The 14883-nt window shown below is 36.7% G+C and overlaps 3 protein-coding genes across 5 annotated transcripts in view; 1 reads left to right on the top strand and 2 right to left on the bottom strand.

Annotated features, from left to right (window-relative positions):
* LOC127442148 (CYFIP-related Rac1 interactor B-like) overlaps positions 1-6707 on the bottom strand; it is a 44955-nt gene extending 38248 nt beyond the window's left edge. For both annotated transcript variants that reach the window (XM_051699994.1, XM_051699993.1), the window contains exon 1: positions 6555-6707. The gene's annotated coding sequence lies outside the window, so the exon portion shown is untranslated. The remainder of the gene's footprint in view (positions 1-6554) is intronic.
* LOC127442139 (uncharacterized) overlaps positions 1-14883 on the top strand; it is a 439805-nt gene that overhangs the window by 30225 nt on the left and 394697 nt on the right. The gene's annotated exons all lie outside the window — the stretch shown is intronic.
* Positions 9263-14883, bottom strand: part of asap1a (ArfGAP with SH3 domain, ankyrin repeat and PH domain 1a) — an 80841-nt gene continuing 75220 nt past the window's right edge. For both annotated transcript variants that reach the window (XM_051699925.1, XM_051699924.1), the window contains one exon: positions 9263-13020. In XM_051699925.1, the coding sequence (XP_051555885.1) occupies positions 12946-13020 (75 nt within the window). In that variant the 3' untranslated portion in view covers positions 9263-12945. The remainder of the gene's footprint in view (positions 13021-14883) is intronic.

A 14883-nucleotide genomic window follows, 5' to 3' on the forward strand; every position in this document is an offset into this window, starting at 1 on the left:
ACATTGGATACTTCATATGCCACTGCCTGAACCTTGGATTTAGGATGGACCCCATTGAACCTAACCGAAATGACCTGCAGGTGAACTGCGATGCACTTCATTGATCTCTGCCTGCATCACCTTTGTCTATTGATGGACTACACTCTTGAAATGGAATACATAGACTATCATTTAATTGCCAACAAAAGCCTTCATCAGCTAACAAAGGACAATGCATCAATGTGAACTTCTGAAGTTAATCCAAGATGGACTTCAAAGACATTAGTCATTAATCTTAAAGTAAATATATATATATTTTATTTTTTTTTCTTTTCGTTTTTCTTTTTTTTTTTAAACAATGGACCTTAACGCTTACTTAATTTACAAATTTAAAACCATGACTTGCACAGCACAAAAATAAGTATTATTGGCATTATATTCATGATGTTAGCCAGAGGGGAACTGGCCCCCACAGTGAGCCTGGTTTCTCCCAAGGTTATTTTTCTCCATTAACCAACATCTTATGGAGTTTTGTGTTCCTTGCCACAATCGCCTTCAGCTTGCTCACAGGGGTTATAAATACAATTATTATTTCATTATTTTATTTATATACACAATTTACAGTCATATTTAATCAAACTACACAATGATCACTCCAAGACTTTATAGATATTACTGTTTCATTTTTTTGTGAAAAGCGCTATACAAATAAAAATTACTTGACTTGACTTCTTTTATACACAACCTCACAGCACAATCCAAAATACAACTTTGGAGTTATATTGTGTCAAATAAAGTGCTGCATAACAGCATCAAAGATGTGAGATATTGCTTAAATATATGCAAATACTATTTATTTATTATTAGTCTTAGTAGTAGTAGTAGTAGTAGTATTACAGTGAATATTACATAACTTTACAGTAACAAAAAGCAGTTACATTTTCGTCTTTTCTCACCCAAAACCAATTAGGTAGCTTCAGAAGACATTGATTAAACCACTGGAGTGTTATGGATTACTTGTATGCTGACTTTATGTGCTTTTTAGAGCTTCAAAGTTTTGGTCAGCACTCACTTGCATTGTAAGGACCTTCAGAGTTGATATATTCTTCTAAAAATCTCAATTTGTGTTCTGCAGAAGAAACAAAGTCTTACACATCTGGGATGACATGAGGGTGAGTAAATGATGAGAGAATTTTCATTCTGGGGTTAAAAATAAAAATAAAATCCCTTTAAACAGAGCACCTCTGTTCTCAGCCTAGACTCTTTTAGTTTTTAATAACACACAGCTCTAATCTTTCACTTGTTGTCCAGTTGTGTTGTTTGCAGTCTCATAAGGTCCCAGTACTTTCCTCCTGAACTTGGAAGAGGGACTGTTTACAGCAAGGTACTGACTCCCTGCCACTGTTAGGATGCTTTATGAGTCATGCTTTATTAGCTAAATAGCCTTTCTAATTCAGTATAACAATGTAATCAAGTTATTCATAAAATGAGAAGTAAAAAATGAGAAACTACATTGTGATGCAACTGGGATGACTTGTCCTTCCTTAAAAACATTCCAGTTTTGTACTGAACCTGTTATTGACTAGCAGCAGACTACTTACTAAATAACTAATGATAATTTCAAATTAAATCCAAGATTAATGAATGCAGTGCTTCACGTCTTAACATATAAATTAACTGGTTTTATTCAAGTCAAAAATATTATTTAATTTAAAGGTTGACTGAATCAACCTTATTGCACTTGATTATACCAACAAAAGTCATTATTAAGGATTAACCATTTCATACGTACCGTTAATAACTGGGCCCCGCAGAGTAGCGTCACACATGTGTGTTTCTGCAACAGTCAGTTAGGTTACAAGCTGCCAGATTCAAATTGGCTTTCGTGCCGGCACAGGCTGCGCTGGTTAAATCCTGTCATTTATATTCGCTCAAACAGTTACTCATCCAGTCTTTTAAACCACAGAATAAGTTTATTTTATATACATACATCCAACTCGTCACCAAAGTACCACAATAAAAAGTTTACAGCTCTTATACGCACAGTCAGACATCAAACGCAATCTTCCTCTGAAGCGGTTTTGATTCGTCAAACAAACAGCTACTCAAAGAGTCTTTTCAAGCACATAGTATGTTTATTTTATGTAACAAACAGTCAAATTGTCACCAAAGTACCACAATTCACAGCTTGTATATGCACAGCCATCATATCTAAACGCGATCTTCCCATGCACGCAGCCATGTCTACTTATTAGGTGCAGATGTGGTTCATTCACACAAACAGCAACTCAAACAGTCTTTTCTAGTGTTGTCACAGTACCAAAATTTCAGTAGTTGATATCGATACCAGTGAAATTTCACGGTTCTCAGTATCAATTTCGATACCACAGCAAAAATATGCTAATATGATAATGTGCTATTGATCACATAATTTATTTTATTTTGTTATTTTTAATGATTGTTTTAATAATTATAGTTTAATAATTATTATTTCCCAGAACATTTTAAAGTTTAATTTAATCATCAAAATGGTGTCTAGTTAATTAATTCTTAAAACTTTTAATAAGTGAAAATATAACTTTTTAACATGTCATTAATTTTTTTTTTTTTTTGCCAAACTTTTTTTCAGTAGCTGTCTTGCTTGTGATATATTGATAAATTAATTATTGTTATTATTATTACAGTGAATATTACATTTTACTATACAGTTGTAATATATTTGTATTCAATTCTTTATTTAATTTCTTCAATTTCAAGCATTTCACTTTTATTTTGAATCGTGCTTTTATTATGATGAGTTTTTTTGCTGGAACCTTCACTTTCCAGATAAACAGTTCGTGACATGGCCCAGTATGATCACTGAAGACTTAAGTCACATCTGAAATCTCATCTCTTTACACTAGCCTTTGAGTCTGACAAATGAAATGTAGGACACCGTTTTGAAGTGTTTGTATTTTAGACTACTGGTGTTTGTGTATGTGGTCATTTTGAAATGTTATGTTTTAAATTGTATTACTGTGAAGCACTTTGGTCAACTCTGTTGTTTTAAATGCTATATAAAATTGAGTTAAGATTAAAGCGCAAATGCTGTGATTTAATTATATAAATATATATTTTACATGTGCTGCGTAGTTCACTGTGGATTAGTGCTCTGCTCTGTCATCTCATACAACGTGAATGATTCTCAATGTCTGTGGAGTTTATAGTGGATGAGCGATCGGATTTATACATTCATTTAAAGTATGCAGATCATCCACGCTAAGATTGCAGCCTTCAGCGGCTTAAAAAATCACGCTAGGACATGTCATTTGGATTAATTGTTCATTTTAGTGTAAAAGGAGTAACAGAGCACGCGTTCAAAATAAGCCTGTGAGCATTTTAAAGCTCTCGTGTGTCAGTCATACTGCATGCTGGTATCGAATAGAGTTGGTGCTCGGTACTACCGGCACTGCAGAAACACTACATCTTTTTTACTTTAGTACCGCCTTGGTACCAAAGTACCGGTACTTTTGACAACACTAGTCTTTTCAGGCATATAATACGTTTGTTTACTGAAACAGACAAAATATCACAAAAGCACCACGATAACAGTTTAAAACTTGTATACTCACAGGGTAAAAACATGCTGAGCACGATTATTGGATACACAGTCACATCTGTTTACATTAGCGTTTGTCACACACACAGTGTCTGAGATGTCAAACAGTGCATATAGGCAAACCGGACTGCTGATATTATTTGTTCATTTGTTTTGTTTTTTATAGCTATATATATAAATGAAATAAATAAAACAAATACAGTACAGCAGACATAACCCATTTGTTCACATGTTTACTATATGATATACAGTATTTTTATTTAAATTTTTTAATGACAAGAAATCAAACATTAAAATAAAATTAAAAATACTCTTCTACACTCTGCCCACCTCTACCGGCTGTGCAGTGTCACGTGCAAAAATAACTCACTCCAGGGGGCACTGCAGAGGAATTTAGACCCTACTCATGAAAACGTTAAATCATTAAGGTAACTGCATAGTACCACTTTTTAAAGTGGGAAACAAATGGATTCCTTGCAACTTAGCAAGGTCAAACATGCAATCATGAGCTTGTTTCCTCTCTCTCTAAATTTAAAAATGTTGCTAATTTAACAACGTCTGCAATGCACTGGCTACTGAAATGCCGGATTCACTTCTCTAAACCTCTCCCAAAGAAACTAACCAAGCTGCATGGAAAAACACCCCAGGCAAGAACAGGACAAACCTAATGTCAGCCGCAGATATTGGGCCTGTAAGAACATGCTTCCCCTGGCATGACAGCACAGGTGTTTCTGTTCTCTCCTGCGCTGTTTTGCATAATTGCTGAAAAACACACATGCAGTGTATTTTTAGACAGTGTCTTTAATATCATTTTTGCGCCTTTATTGCCTTTACCACTGACTGGCCTGAGGGAACTGTGATAATGTTTGTGCGAAATTAATAATTAAATGATAAAAAAAGAAATTTTATAAAAAAAGAAAAATACTCAAAGTATTGCTAAGCTTTTTTGCCTTATAGGGACAGCAATGCAACTAAAATGCTCGTATTAATGCATCTGAGGCCGTTCCTGTTTTAGCAGTAAAGCATACAAATGTGCTCAGAGATTTTAAAGAATGCTCAACCACAAAAAAAAGGTGTTGACTTGCTGCTGATCTGTTTGACTGTGAAAACTGATAAAGCAAGCCCCTCCAGCCACAAAGCATAACCAGGAAGTTGAACAAACGTCTAACAAATGGGTCCCTCCTTCACAAGCACAATTATTTAAAACTGAAAGCACGCTGTAAGATTGCTGTTTTTAAACATTTAAATGGACAGACATGTTAAAGTAGACTGAGCAACTCAAATCCTTTATTTCAGCTTTTTATCTTTATACAGCTTCTTGCATGTAGCCTGCTGCAAAATAAAATCATTACATGGGAGCAAAACAAAATATAGGCTGAATATATAAAAACTGAATTATGGACTGAAATGACATAAACATCAAAAGAACCTTGCTTCTTTTTTTATTTCTGCAGCTGATTAAAAAAACTTGCTACTCCAGACAAACCTAAATTCTCCAGGGCTTACTGTTTCAGTACGTTGCACACGCCTTAAGGGCATGTAAAGTGCCTCTACACTATCCCCGCAGTACAAAGGAATGCTCAGCTAATGCCAGAAACACAATCACAGCATGACACCTTACAGCACCACAGACGTCACAATTAAAGTAGCTGTTTACACTGAGAGCAGATGCTATTGATCAGCATTATCTTTAATCATGTGATAAAACCTGTGCAGGTTTCATTGCTGTCTAATTACTGCTGTTTAAAAGCTTTTTCCCTCTGTGTGTGCAACCAATCTGGGAACAACAGCCTACTAGGCTTGATACAAATATATTTCTGCCCATCAAAAAGCTTTATTATTACATTTTAATATGTAATAATGACCATTATTACAACAAACTTTGAGTTAAGCTGCCAAATGTGGCCACTGCACTTAAATCATGCAAAGGTATAACATGCTAATACACTAGTTATACACTTTATAATAAGATTAAATAAAGTTATACTAAGTTCTGCTGATATATTGAGATTTCCCATAATACTGTTCAAAATGGACATCTTTGCACACGTTCCGATGCTTTAATGCTGACCACTGGTCTGGAGGTTATAATGAAGGATGCTGTGTCAATATTTTGAGTTCACGAGCTTAAAACATGTGACCATGCACATCACAAAGAGTTCAGGGGTCCCAACAAGGAGCGCACTGTACAGATAGGTTAATGAACAAATGCATGCAGAAAAACAAATAATTAAACAAAAAAGGTGTTTGCTTATATGCAAAAAGCAGCTTATACTGTATACATACTAATTAGTTCTACTTTATATTGGACATATGATGCAATGATGTCAGATCAACATTTTCATTGACTATTAAATGTTAAAAGATTAATATTTATGTAAACAAATATTTGGAAATGGATAAATGTGTATATAATCCACACATAAACTGAGGCTGTATGACTGTGCAAATAAAGGAACTTGCTGTGCATTGAAATACGTGTTTTGAATAAAAAAATCAGGAAGTGGCATGATCTATTTGAACACAGAGGAAGTCTGAGAACTTGTCGCACTGTTGCCTTTGTTCACAAGAATAGACTCGGTTTTATCATGCACTCTTTTTCTTATTCTTTGCAGGAGACCCGTGCACATATTACATGTACACAATACAAACACTAATATATAACGTCAGACAATCCCATGTATCTGTAATCAGAGTCCATTACAAGGAATACACCTCGAGTCAAATATAATTAAACGCTTTTGACCCAGTCAGTGGACTAATGCATTAAGTGAAAGTTTGATATTATTTATCAAATAACCACTGATCCTGAATGCAAAGTACTATTTCAATTCTTTCAGTTCAGCTTCAGTCTTGTCCGTAATATTATAACAGACGCTCTGCTCAATCTCACCTGTGTGCTAAAGGAGACATTCTTTCACAACAGGTATCAAGTTGCATAGAGGAAACATACTGAATATTAATCCATGATTCTTACCTCAATTTCCAGTAATTTAAATGTAAGTAAATATATGGGAAACGCTGGAGACCTCTTCAGTCAACGGGTCATTGTGAAGCTGTGGTGTGTGTCTACATCTTCCGGATTGGCCAATCAGAAGTGTTACGTTTGCCGTCAGACGCGCGCAGGTTGAACTCGAGGTTCTGCCTACATCTATAAAAGGAATTGATTTCGAGAAAGGAAGCAGACAAATTTTTTTCTACGCATGTGTCGCTTTTTGATGATTTTGCTTTCACTTCTGTTCTTTTGAACATGCATGCTTTTTTTTTTTTTTTTGTCCGGATCTGTTGTTATCAAAAACGTAAAAAAACAGATTCACATAAAACATTACTTGAATGACTCTCCTATAATAATAACCAAAAATAAAAAAAATAAAAAAAATGGGGCAGAAAAATTCAGTTTCTGTGTTCAAAGCCATTTTTATATTTTTTTCTGGGGCCTTAAGTCAAAAGTGTTGTAACCGTCTGGCGACAGTTTAAACAAATAACTAAATTAAATTAAAGTTTAATTGACCTTTAAACACCCCCTGTAACTCATCCATTTTTTAAAGCTGTGCCTAAACCTCATTAGTATTCCTCAATCTATCTTTTATAAATAATGTAACACACACTCACACACACAAGTCATAATTGCAACAATTATTATTATTATTTTTTTTTATATATATCAAATGTGTATATGGTCATTTGAGACCCGAGGTATGTAAGAGTGTCAGGGTTTTTTCACAGTTCCATAAATTATATTTGTTATGATTATATCATATCTATTTAAGTTTACTATCACAGGATACACTATATGGCCAAAAGTTTGTGGACACCATATGTGCTTGATGAACATTTGATTTCAAAACCTTAGGCATCAATTCCCCCCTTTGCTGTAATAACAGCTTCCACTCTTTTGGGAAGACTTTCCATTATACTGTATGTAGTAACATGGCTGCAGTGATTTGCTCTCATTCAGATACAAGGCTATCAGTGAGGTCAGGAACTGATATTGGTCAATGGGGCCTGACTTACAGTTGCTGTTCCAGTTCACTCCAAAAGTGATCAGTGGGGTTCAGGTCTGGGCTTTGTGCAGGCCAGTCAATTTCTTCCACGCCAGACACAGTAAACAATTTCTTTATGGACCTCACTTTGTTCACAGGGGCATTGCCACAACAGTTGCTACAAATGTGGAAGCACACAAAGCCCAAGCCATTACATAAAGAAACATTAAGATTTTTCTTTACTGGATTTAATGGAGTAACCAAATTCGTGTCCACAAACTTTTGGCCATATAGTGTATCTATTTCTTTGTTTACTACAAGAGAAATGAGTACTATATTTGTACAAATAAACACTATATCATATTGATTTCTGTGTGACAGTGGTGAATTATTAGTATCCCATATGTGTGTACACATACATATTATACTTGTTATTTGTGTTACTCAAGGATACACTGATGTTTCAGTGATTGACTTGATTTACATTTGACATTGCTATTTGATGAAGAAACAATGGAAGTAAACTATAACAAGTACAACACATGAACAGTATGACTATTGTCATTTGGGTGTACTACTGAAATTATGCAAGTTGTGCATCTGTTTAGACTCAATAAGTGCCTGAGAAAATACATATAAGTTACTTAAGTAAATTGTGTTGTGCAGCTCAATATGTGTTTGACAGACAGTTGCGTCTCATGAAATTTCAGTGTGAAAATAATGAATCCTGTTCTAGATTTTTCCTGATTTGTTGCATTATCTCTGTAATTTATGAAAAATAAAACATCAATACACATCAAAATATATTTTATTTGATTATTTTCTAATTGTCTTGAAAATATTTTGAAAATGTGACACTATCTGGGCATTTTGTACATCCATTTTTGATAGATATAAGTGCCTGGTCTCTAAAGACCCAAATATGAAAGAGTATTTGGGAAAATTAACATGCATTTAAGGGTTAAAAACTGAAATACTGGCATAAGTAATCTTGGCATAAGAAATCCTGGCATAAGTAGTTTGGAATAATCTTTTATTATTATTTCTTATATAAAAAAATAAATAAAATAAAAAATAAGCACTGAAACTATTTTGTTTTAAAATATTATTAATATTTGAAAAACTTTTGCCCACCAAATGAAAGTCAGGTGGTGTGACCAACATGCAGGTAGCCATTCTGTTGTCAAAACCCTCATTGATTGTGATGAATTTTTTTTCTCTCTCTTTTTTTTTATATCAGATATGTTGACATTTTTATGTAAATACATTTTGTTCGGGTCAAACTGAGTAACCTTTAGAAAACATCTTGATACTTGTGACTCATAACAATAAATTATTGTGGACACTAATTTATTCAATGTGCAAGGAAAGTATTTAAAAACCTTTTACTTGATGATTACACCACTTGAAATGTATGAAACAAACATTTCTACGAACTTGACATGTTAACTTGATTTTTTCAAGATTTCTAAGTTTTATCACCTCGGACAACATTATTTGTCAATGACCCACATATACCCCTTTTATACTGTGAGTGACACAGTGATACAAAAATTGAAACATGCTAATTATAATGCTAAAGTTTGGCCGGTGTGTTATAAACAAGGAGCTCTAAAATATAAGTGTGCTAAAATAACTCTAAAACAAGTTATAACAGGTAGAGTTGGTGCTAATGCATGTCAAAGAAAAAAAAAAGGCTAAATTGTTTCAACGTTAAATCTTTATTCAGTATAACCAAGTGTGGTTTTCTTTCTGACTGAATTTACAGTGCAGCAAACACAGACAAAAATTAAAAAACAAGGTATGTGGCAAAACACATCCTAAATGTGACATTAGGACTGAATCCAGTTTATTCACTTAAATGTGGCCATTTGACTGTTTTCAAGCATCAACTGATATGCTACAATACTAACAACACAAGAATCCATCAGCTGGAGTTGTGCTGGATTGAACATCTATCTGAACAAACACTTGGTCCAACGGTGGGCTTATCATAGGGGTCTAAACTAGAGGTCTGCATTCCCGCAGGATCCGTGGGACCCGATTAGATTTCTTGTAGCACGGGATTACATTTCCGAGTTGAAGGCGGGAGTGGACGGTACTTACATGACATGTGGACAGGAGCGGCGGTCAGAGAATAGCCTGAAACATCCGATATGGATCTCTTTTTTATTCTATTAGTTAATGAATAAAAAAAATTATAATAGTTGGGGTTTTTTTATAACGTAGAATAAATGCACACAGCTTGTGTATTAAATTATCCAATATTTAGAGTAGGCAGCCATGCAGGTAGTCAACGGGGCTTTCATAGATTGGCAGATCAAAGTGCCCACTTTGTCATCAAAGCATGTGAAACTCGAACTAGAAAAAGAATGTTAAGAAACCAACTTCAGGCGAGTCAAATTGGCGTCATTTTCACACGTCATCTGATAATAGCAAAAATTGAATATTCTTTGTATACACATCTATTTGTATGGCTTTTGCTATATGTGGAAAACAAATGCGGGGTTGCGGGAACGGGAGCAGTCGGAAAGAAAATCACTGTGGGCAGAGAGCGGGTGAACATGGAGTTAAATTCAGCGGGAGCTTTTGGGTGCGGGATAGAAACTTGCTGGAGCAGGATGGAAAAAACAGTCCCACGCAGGCCTCTAGTCTAAACAAAACAGTCCAGAAATGGTGCATTTGTAACTCTATTCCACAATCTTGAAGTTGTTTTTGTCTTGTTCATGGAGCAGATGCTGATCCTTGTGCTGAGTCCTTTTTATTTATACCTTAATTATTAGAAACTGAGCTGCTTGAGGTTTTCACTTGACCCTTAAAAACAGGGGCAACTGGATAAAGAGCATGTTGGTTCCCAGTCTTTCCTTCTAAAGAATGAAACTCGATTTGGTTGCCATGTCGGCACACGTGACCGACTAACGTGTTCAGTCCACACTCTTTGTTTTGACAAGGTTCAAGCTGGAAAGAGCCCTGTCATTTAAAAAAAAAGTGTTTACCATGTCAAGAATGGCACGTTTTGACTTGACGTATGTAGTGCAGCCACCTTTGTGGTGTTTGTTAAAACCATGCCACGAACTGGCACCCCGGTCACCAAGATCTCTGCCCAGGAAACTGGCAGGACTATGGGTGACCTGGTGTCAGTAGAATGACACCCCTGGCTAAAATTGTCAGAAATTCTCTTCTCGCTTTCAGTCTTTGCTGTTCTGTATGCCAGAACTCTGCCATGCCCCAGCACGACTGACAGACCTCGTAGCGGCTGCATGATGCACAAACATGTTGACTAAAGTGAGCAAAATCCAGCTGAGAAGACTCTGTTGCACTGAGCGACCGCCACCCAGATGGGTAGTGCCATTCAGCCACCAGCGATCACAGACTGAACACAGTCGAACGGCCATGTGCTACGTAAAGTGACCCATCACCTCAATGGCATTCTGTCCTCCACAGCACAGTGTGAGATTTGCAGATTTGACACTCAGATGTACAATACCTCCACGCCAAAGATGCGATAGAAGAAGTATGTCGTGCGAGGGAAAGAACGGCTTCTACAGCCGTTAATTTTCTGGTCGCCAAGTTGAACGGTGGGCTGGGGTCCATACTGGATTTGAGGCACTTGAATTTGACACTTAAAAGTCTCCATTCAAGGTAGTAACTCAGAGACCGATTTTGTCTCATGTCCGTCCACTAAATTGGTTTGGGGAGCTGATTTCATGTTACCTCAATGATTGGTTGCTGATAGCTTAATCCAAGGTACAAGCGTGCAAGCACAGAGACCTGTTGCTAGCTCATTGGGGACTCAATGGCAACTGGAAAAGTGTGTGTGAGTGCCCAGTTAGCTAGTTTCCTTCCTAGGAATGAAACTCAAATTGGTAAACATGTTGGCACCAGACCAACAAACATGTTCATTCCATTCTCCTACACTTGAATGCGTCAGTAACAGCGAGTGTTTGACTTGATAGCTGCTGCAGCCACCATAGCCCTGCTAGGCTTGCTACAGATTAGACCTCTCCAGTGCAGGCTCAGTCAAAGGGTCCTTCAACACACTTGGCAACATGGTTACCTTCGCCTCATAGTGACACGCTATTGAGGAAAACTGAGTTTTATTGGAAAAGTGTGATATTTGCCAAGATGGCCAGATGCAAAGTTGTCACAACAGATGCCTCCAACGCAGGCTGGGGAGCCTTGTGCTAGGACGTCTGGCATTTGGCACCTGGAAAGGTGCACAAACTGTGTGGCACATAAATTGCCCGAAACTGCTTGCAGTCCTCTTGGCTCTTAGAGCCTGTTGGTCAGACATCAAAGCTTCACGTCCTGACTCAGCACAGTGTCTCTGTCTTGGCATCGAGCTGTTGGTTTATTGTCCCCACCTCTTATTTCTCAATATGAAGGTGTGGCTACAGCAATGCTTTTGACAAGCCAATAATGGCTAGTAGGCATTGCACATCAGTGCTATGCCATTATGTATACGGCTCAAGATGTCGTCAGCATAGGCAGAGTGCTAAGCTTTACATGCCACTTGAATTGGCGAGATGGTATACGGTTTCAAAGTCTCAACTCCTGATGAATTCCCCCATAGTGTTTGCTTCTGATGCAGTGTCTATTCCCTCCTTTCAGGGGACCAAGGTTACATGAGTAACCAAGACGATTTCCGTTTTTTTCGTGTCACACCAATATGAAAAGCAATGCAACCTGAATGAATACATATTTTGATTGTGTATTTATTGGAGATGAGATGTTTAAAACCTTTACATTTTGGTTATGACCCCTGATCAGCATGCCACTATGCTGGGACTGATATAGTATTTATGTAACTTAATTGTATTTTGCTCTTATCATCATTTACTCCTTCTAAAAGTTGAAGAGATGATTTGTTTGTTTTTTTAAAACAGTACACTAAAATGTCTAGAGTCACTCTGGCTCCATAAGCAAGCAGGGATAACATACATTTGCACACTTACACATTATACATACATAAATATACACTTACATCTGTGCATATGTATGTAAAAAAATTAAAAATTAAGATTAAAAATTTAAATGGACATACATATAATTCTATATGTGTACACATACACAAAGTTACAGCATACATGTTAAGTGCTAGATTCCAAGTATAGCTACTGCAAACCCAGTTTGGCATGCTGGGTTGCCATGGCTACGATAATACTGGTAGGCAGGATAACACAGTTTATGAACAACACATAGTTTACACATTTCACCCTTGAGGATTAAGGGAGCATGGGTTTGATACTTCATGTTTTGTTTGTCTGAAGACTCTGTTTGGGTTTCAGCAGCTATTTACAGAGGCAATGCCCACAGTCCAGTGTGAGGCCAGAGAGACAGAGCTTGTGCTAGTTAGAGAGCTTCATGCCTGCCCATTATATTCTGTCAGTCTAACAGAATGTGTACGAAGGACATTGGGAAGACACCTTTCCTGTCGGGTTGCCCTTCTATGTGCCCGATCTGAAAAGACACAGGAGTTTGAAGAATGAGAGAAGTACAGTGGCAAGAAAAATGATGTGAACCCTTTGGAATTACCTGCAATTATGTATAAATATGTAAAAAAAGAGGATATAGGATAATTTTCTATCCGTTCCGGAGCAGAACTTCAATAAATTGCCCTTGAAGGTCTCTGCGTTGTTCTGTCTTTTCTGAGCGCTTAAGTAAATCAATTATTGTTAATTCACACATTTAATTCCGTTATTCCTTTTATCTGACTTCAATTTTATATTAATCTGACTCCAATTTTAAGTTGACCTCTAATTTATATTAAAGCTCTAATTAATTTCTGATCATTCTTTTAATTTAACATTTTTAGGTTATTGATTACTCTAAATCCTCTTCTATTCATTGTCCTTTTGATCTTTGGAGACTTACGCCGGCCGTTATTAAATTATGTAAACCTCCCGAAAATGGATAGCCAGTTCCGTTCTTAGTCAGTGGTTGTAGGGTTAACTAATATTGTCTGGTTTGGCTTTTCTCATAACCAGACGATACTGCCGCTTAGTCACGTACGTACAACTTGCTAAGACGGGCGGTGAGCAGTGACAGAGTCTTTAAATGGCTTTCTCCTACCCGGTTGTCCTGAGTGGTTTCTCCTATATTAAAGCTCCAGTATGGTCTACCCTGGTCTATTGAAATTCAAATCCTACCCGGCTGTCCTAGGTGGTTGTCCTACCTGGTTGTCCTAGGTGGTTGTCCTAGATGGTTGTCCTACCTGGTTGTCCTGAGTGGTTTAAATTCAAACTGAGAGTCTTTAAATGGCTTCCTCCTATATTAAAGCTCCAGTAATGATTTCAGAGGAATTCAGAATAAATCAAATAATAACAATTTATTTGTCAGGTAGGATATAAAACATTGTTGCAGAAATTCAAATCAAAGCCAATTTCACATGATCAGAATAAACAAGCATTACTAAAAATAAAAGACAAGTCAAAGAAACATACCTGACAAAACTACATGCAGCGGTACAGCATGGGAGATCTGCATACAGATTCCCAGAGCTTCGTGCCAACTTTCCTTAAATATCTAGACAGAATAAACATTGTGTACCAAATGGTATTATCCTTTGGACAATGAGGATTTGGGGGTGAATGGGTTCTTGACTTCCTGGGGTTTAACCTTGTTAACACACAGGAAATAATTTCAATTGTATGTCAAGGAGGGGGAGACACCTCCAGAATTATGCAGTATTTGGCAAAGACCTTATAACTTTGTTACCATTAGTTTTATCAACATGGGAAAGAGACCACTATACCAGTTGCACAGAGACCTCTTAAATGATATCAAACACATACAGTTGCATTCTTTGTTTTCATGGTATTTGTTATATTTTTACATATAAATATTGTGTCTTTTGTGTTGGTCCAGAGCTGATGAAGGGGAGAAGGGGGAGAGAGAAGGGGGGGCAGCAAGGTGATTTGCAATTTATCACACGTGGTGATATTCAGGTGTAGATTTCAGCTTTTGTGTTTTTTTTTTGAGTTGGCAAATTTGGCATCCAATTCATGAATGAGTTGGAGGTGTGGGTTAGAGCTACTTTGACGTATAAAAAGCGCTCACACATTTTGAGTTTACCATTCACAAGAGGAATCTGCTGACGTGGACCATGCCTCGCAAAAAAAGAGATCTCAGAAGACCTACGATCAAGAATTGTTGCTTTGCATAAAGCTGGAAAGTGTTACAAAGTTATATTGAAGAGCTTAGATATTTATCTGTCCACAGTTAGGCAAATTGTCTATAAATGGAGATGATTTAGTACTGTGGCTACTCTTCCTAGAAATGGCCGTCCAGCCAAGATGACTCAAAGGGCACAGCATCAGCTGT

Source organism: Myxocyprinus asiaticus, chromosome 6 (assembly GCF_019703515.2).
Source record: "Myxocyprinus asiaticus isolate MX2 ecotype Aquarium Trade chromosome 6, UBuf_Myxa_2, whole genome shotgun sequence".
In the NCBI taxonomy this organism is placed as follows: domain Eukaryota; kingdom Metazoa; phylum Chordata; class Actinopteri; order Cypriniformes; family Catostomidae; genus Myxocyprinus; species Myxocyprinus asiaticus.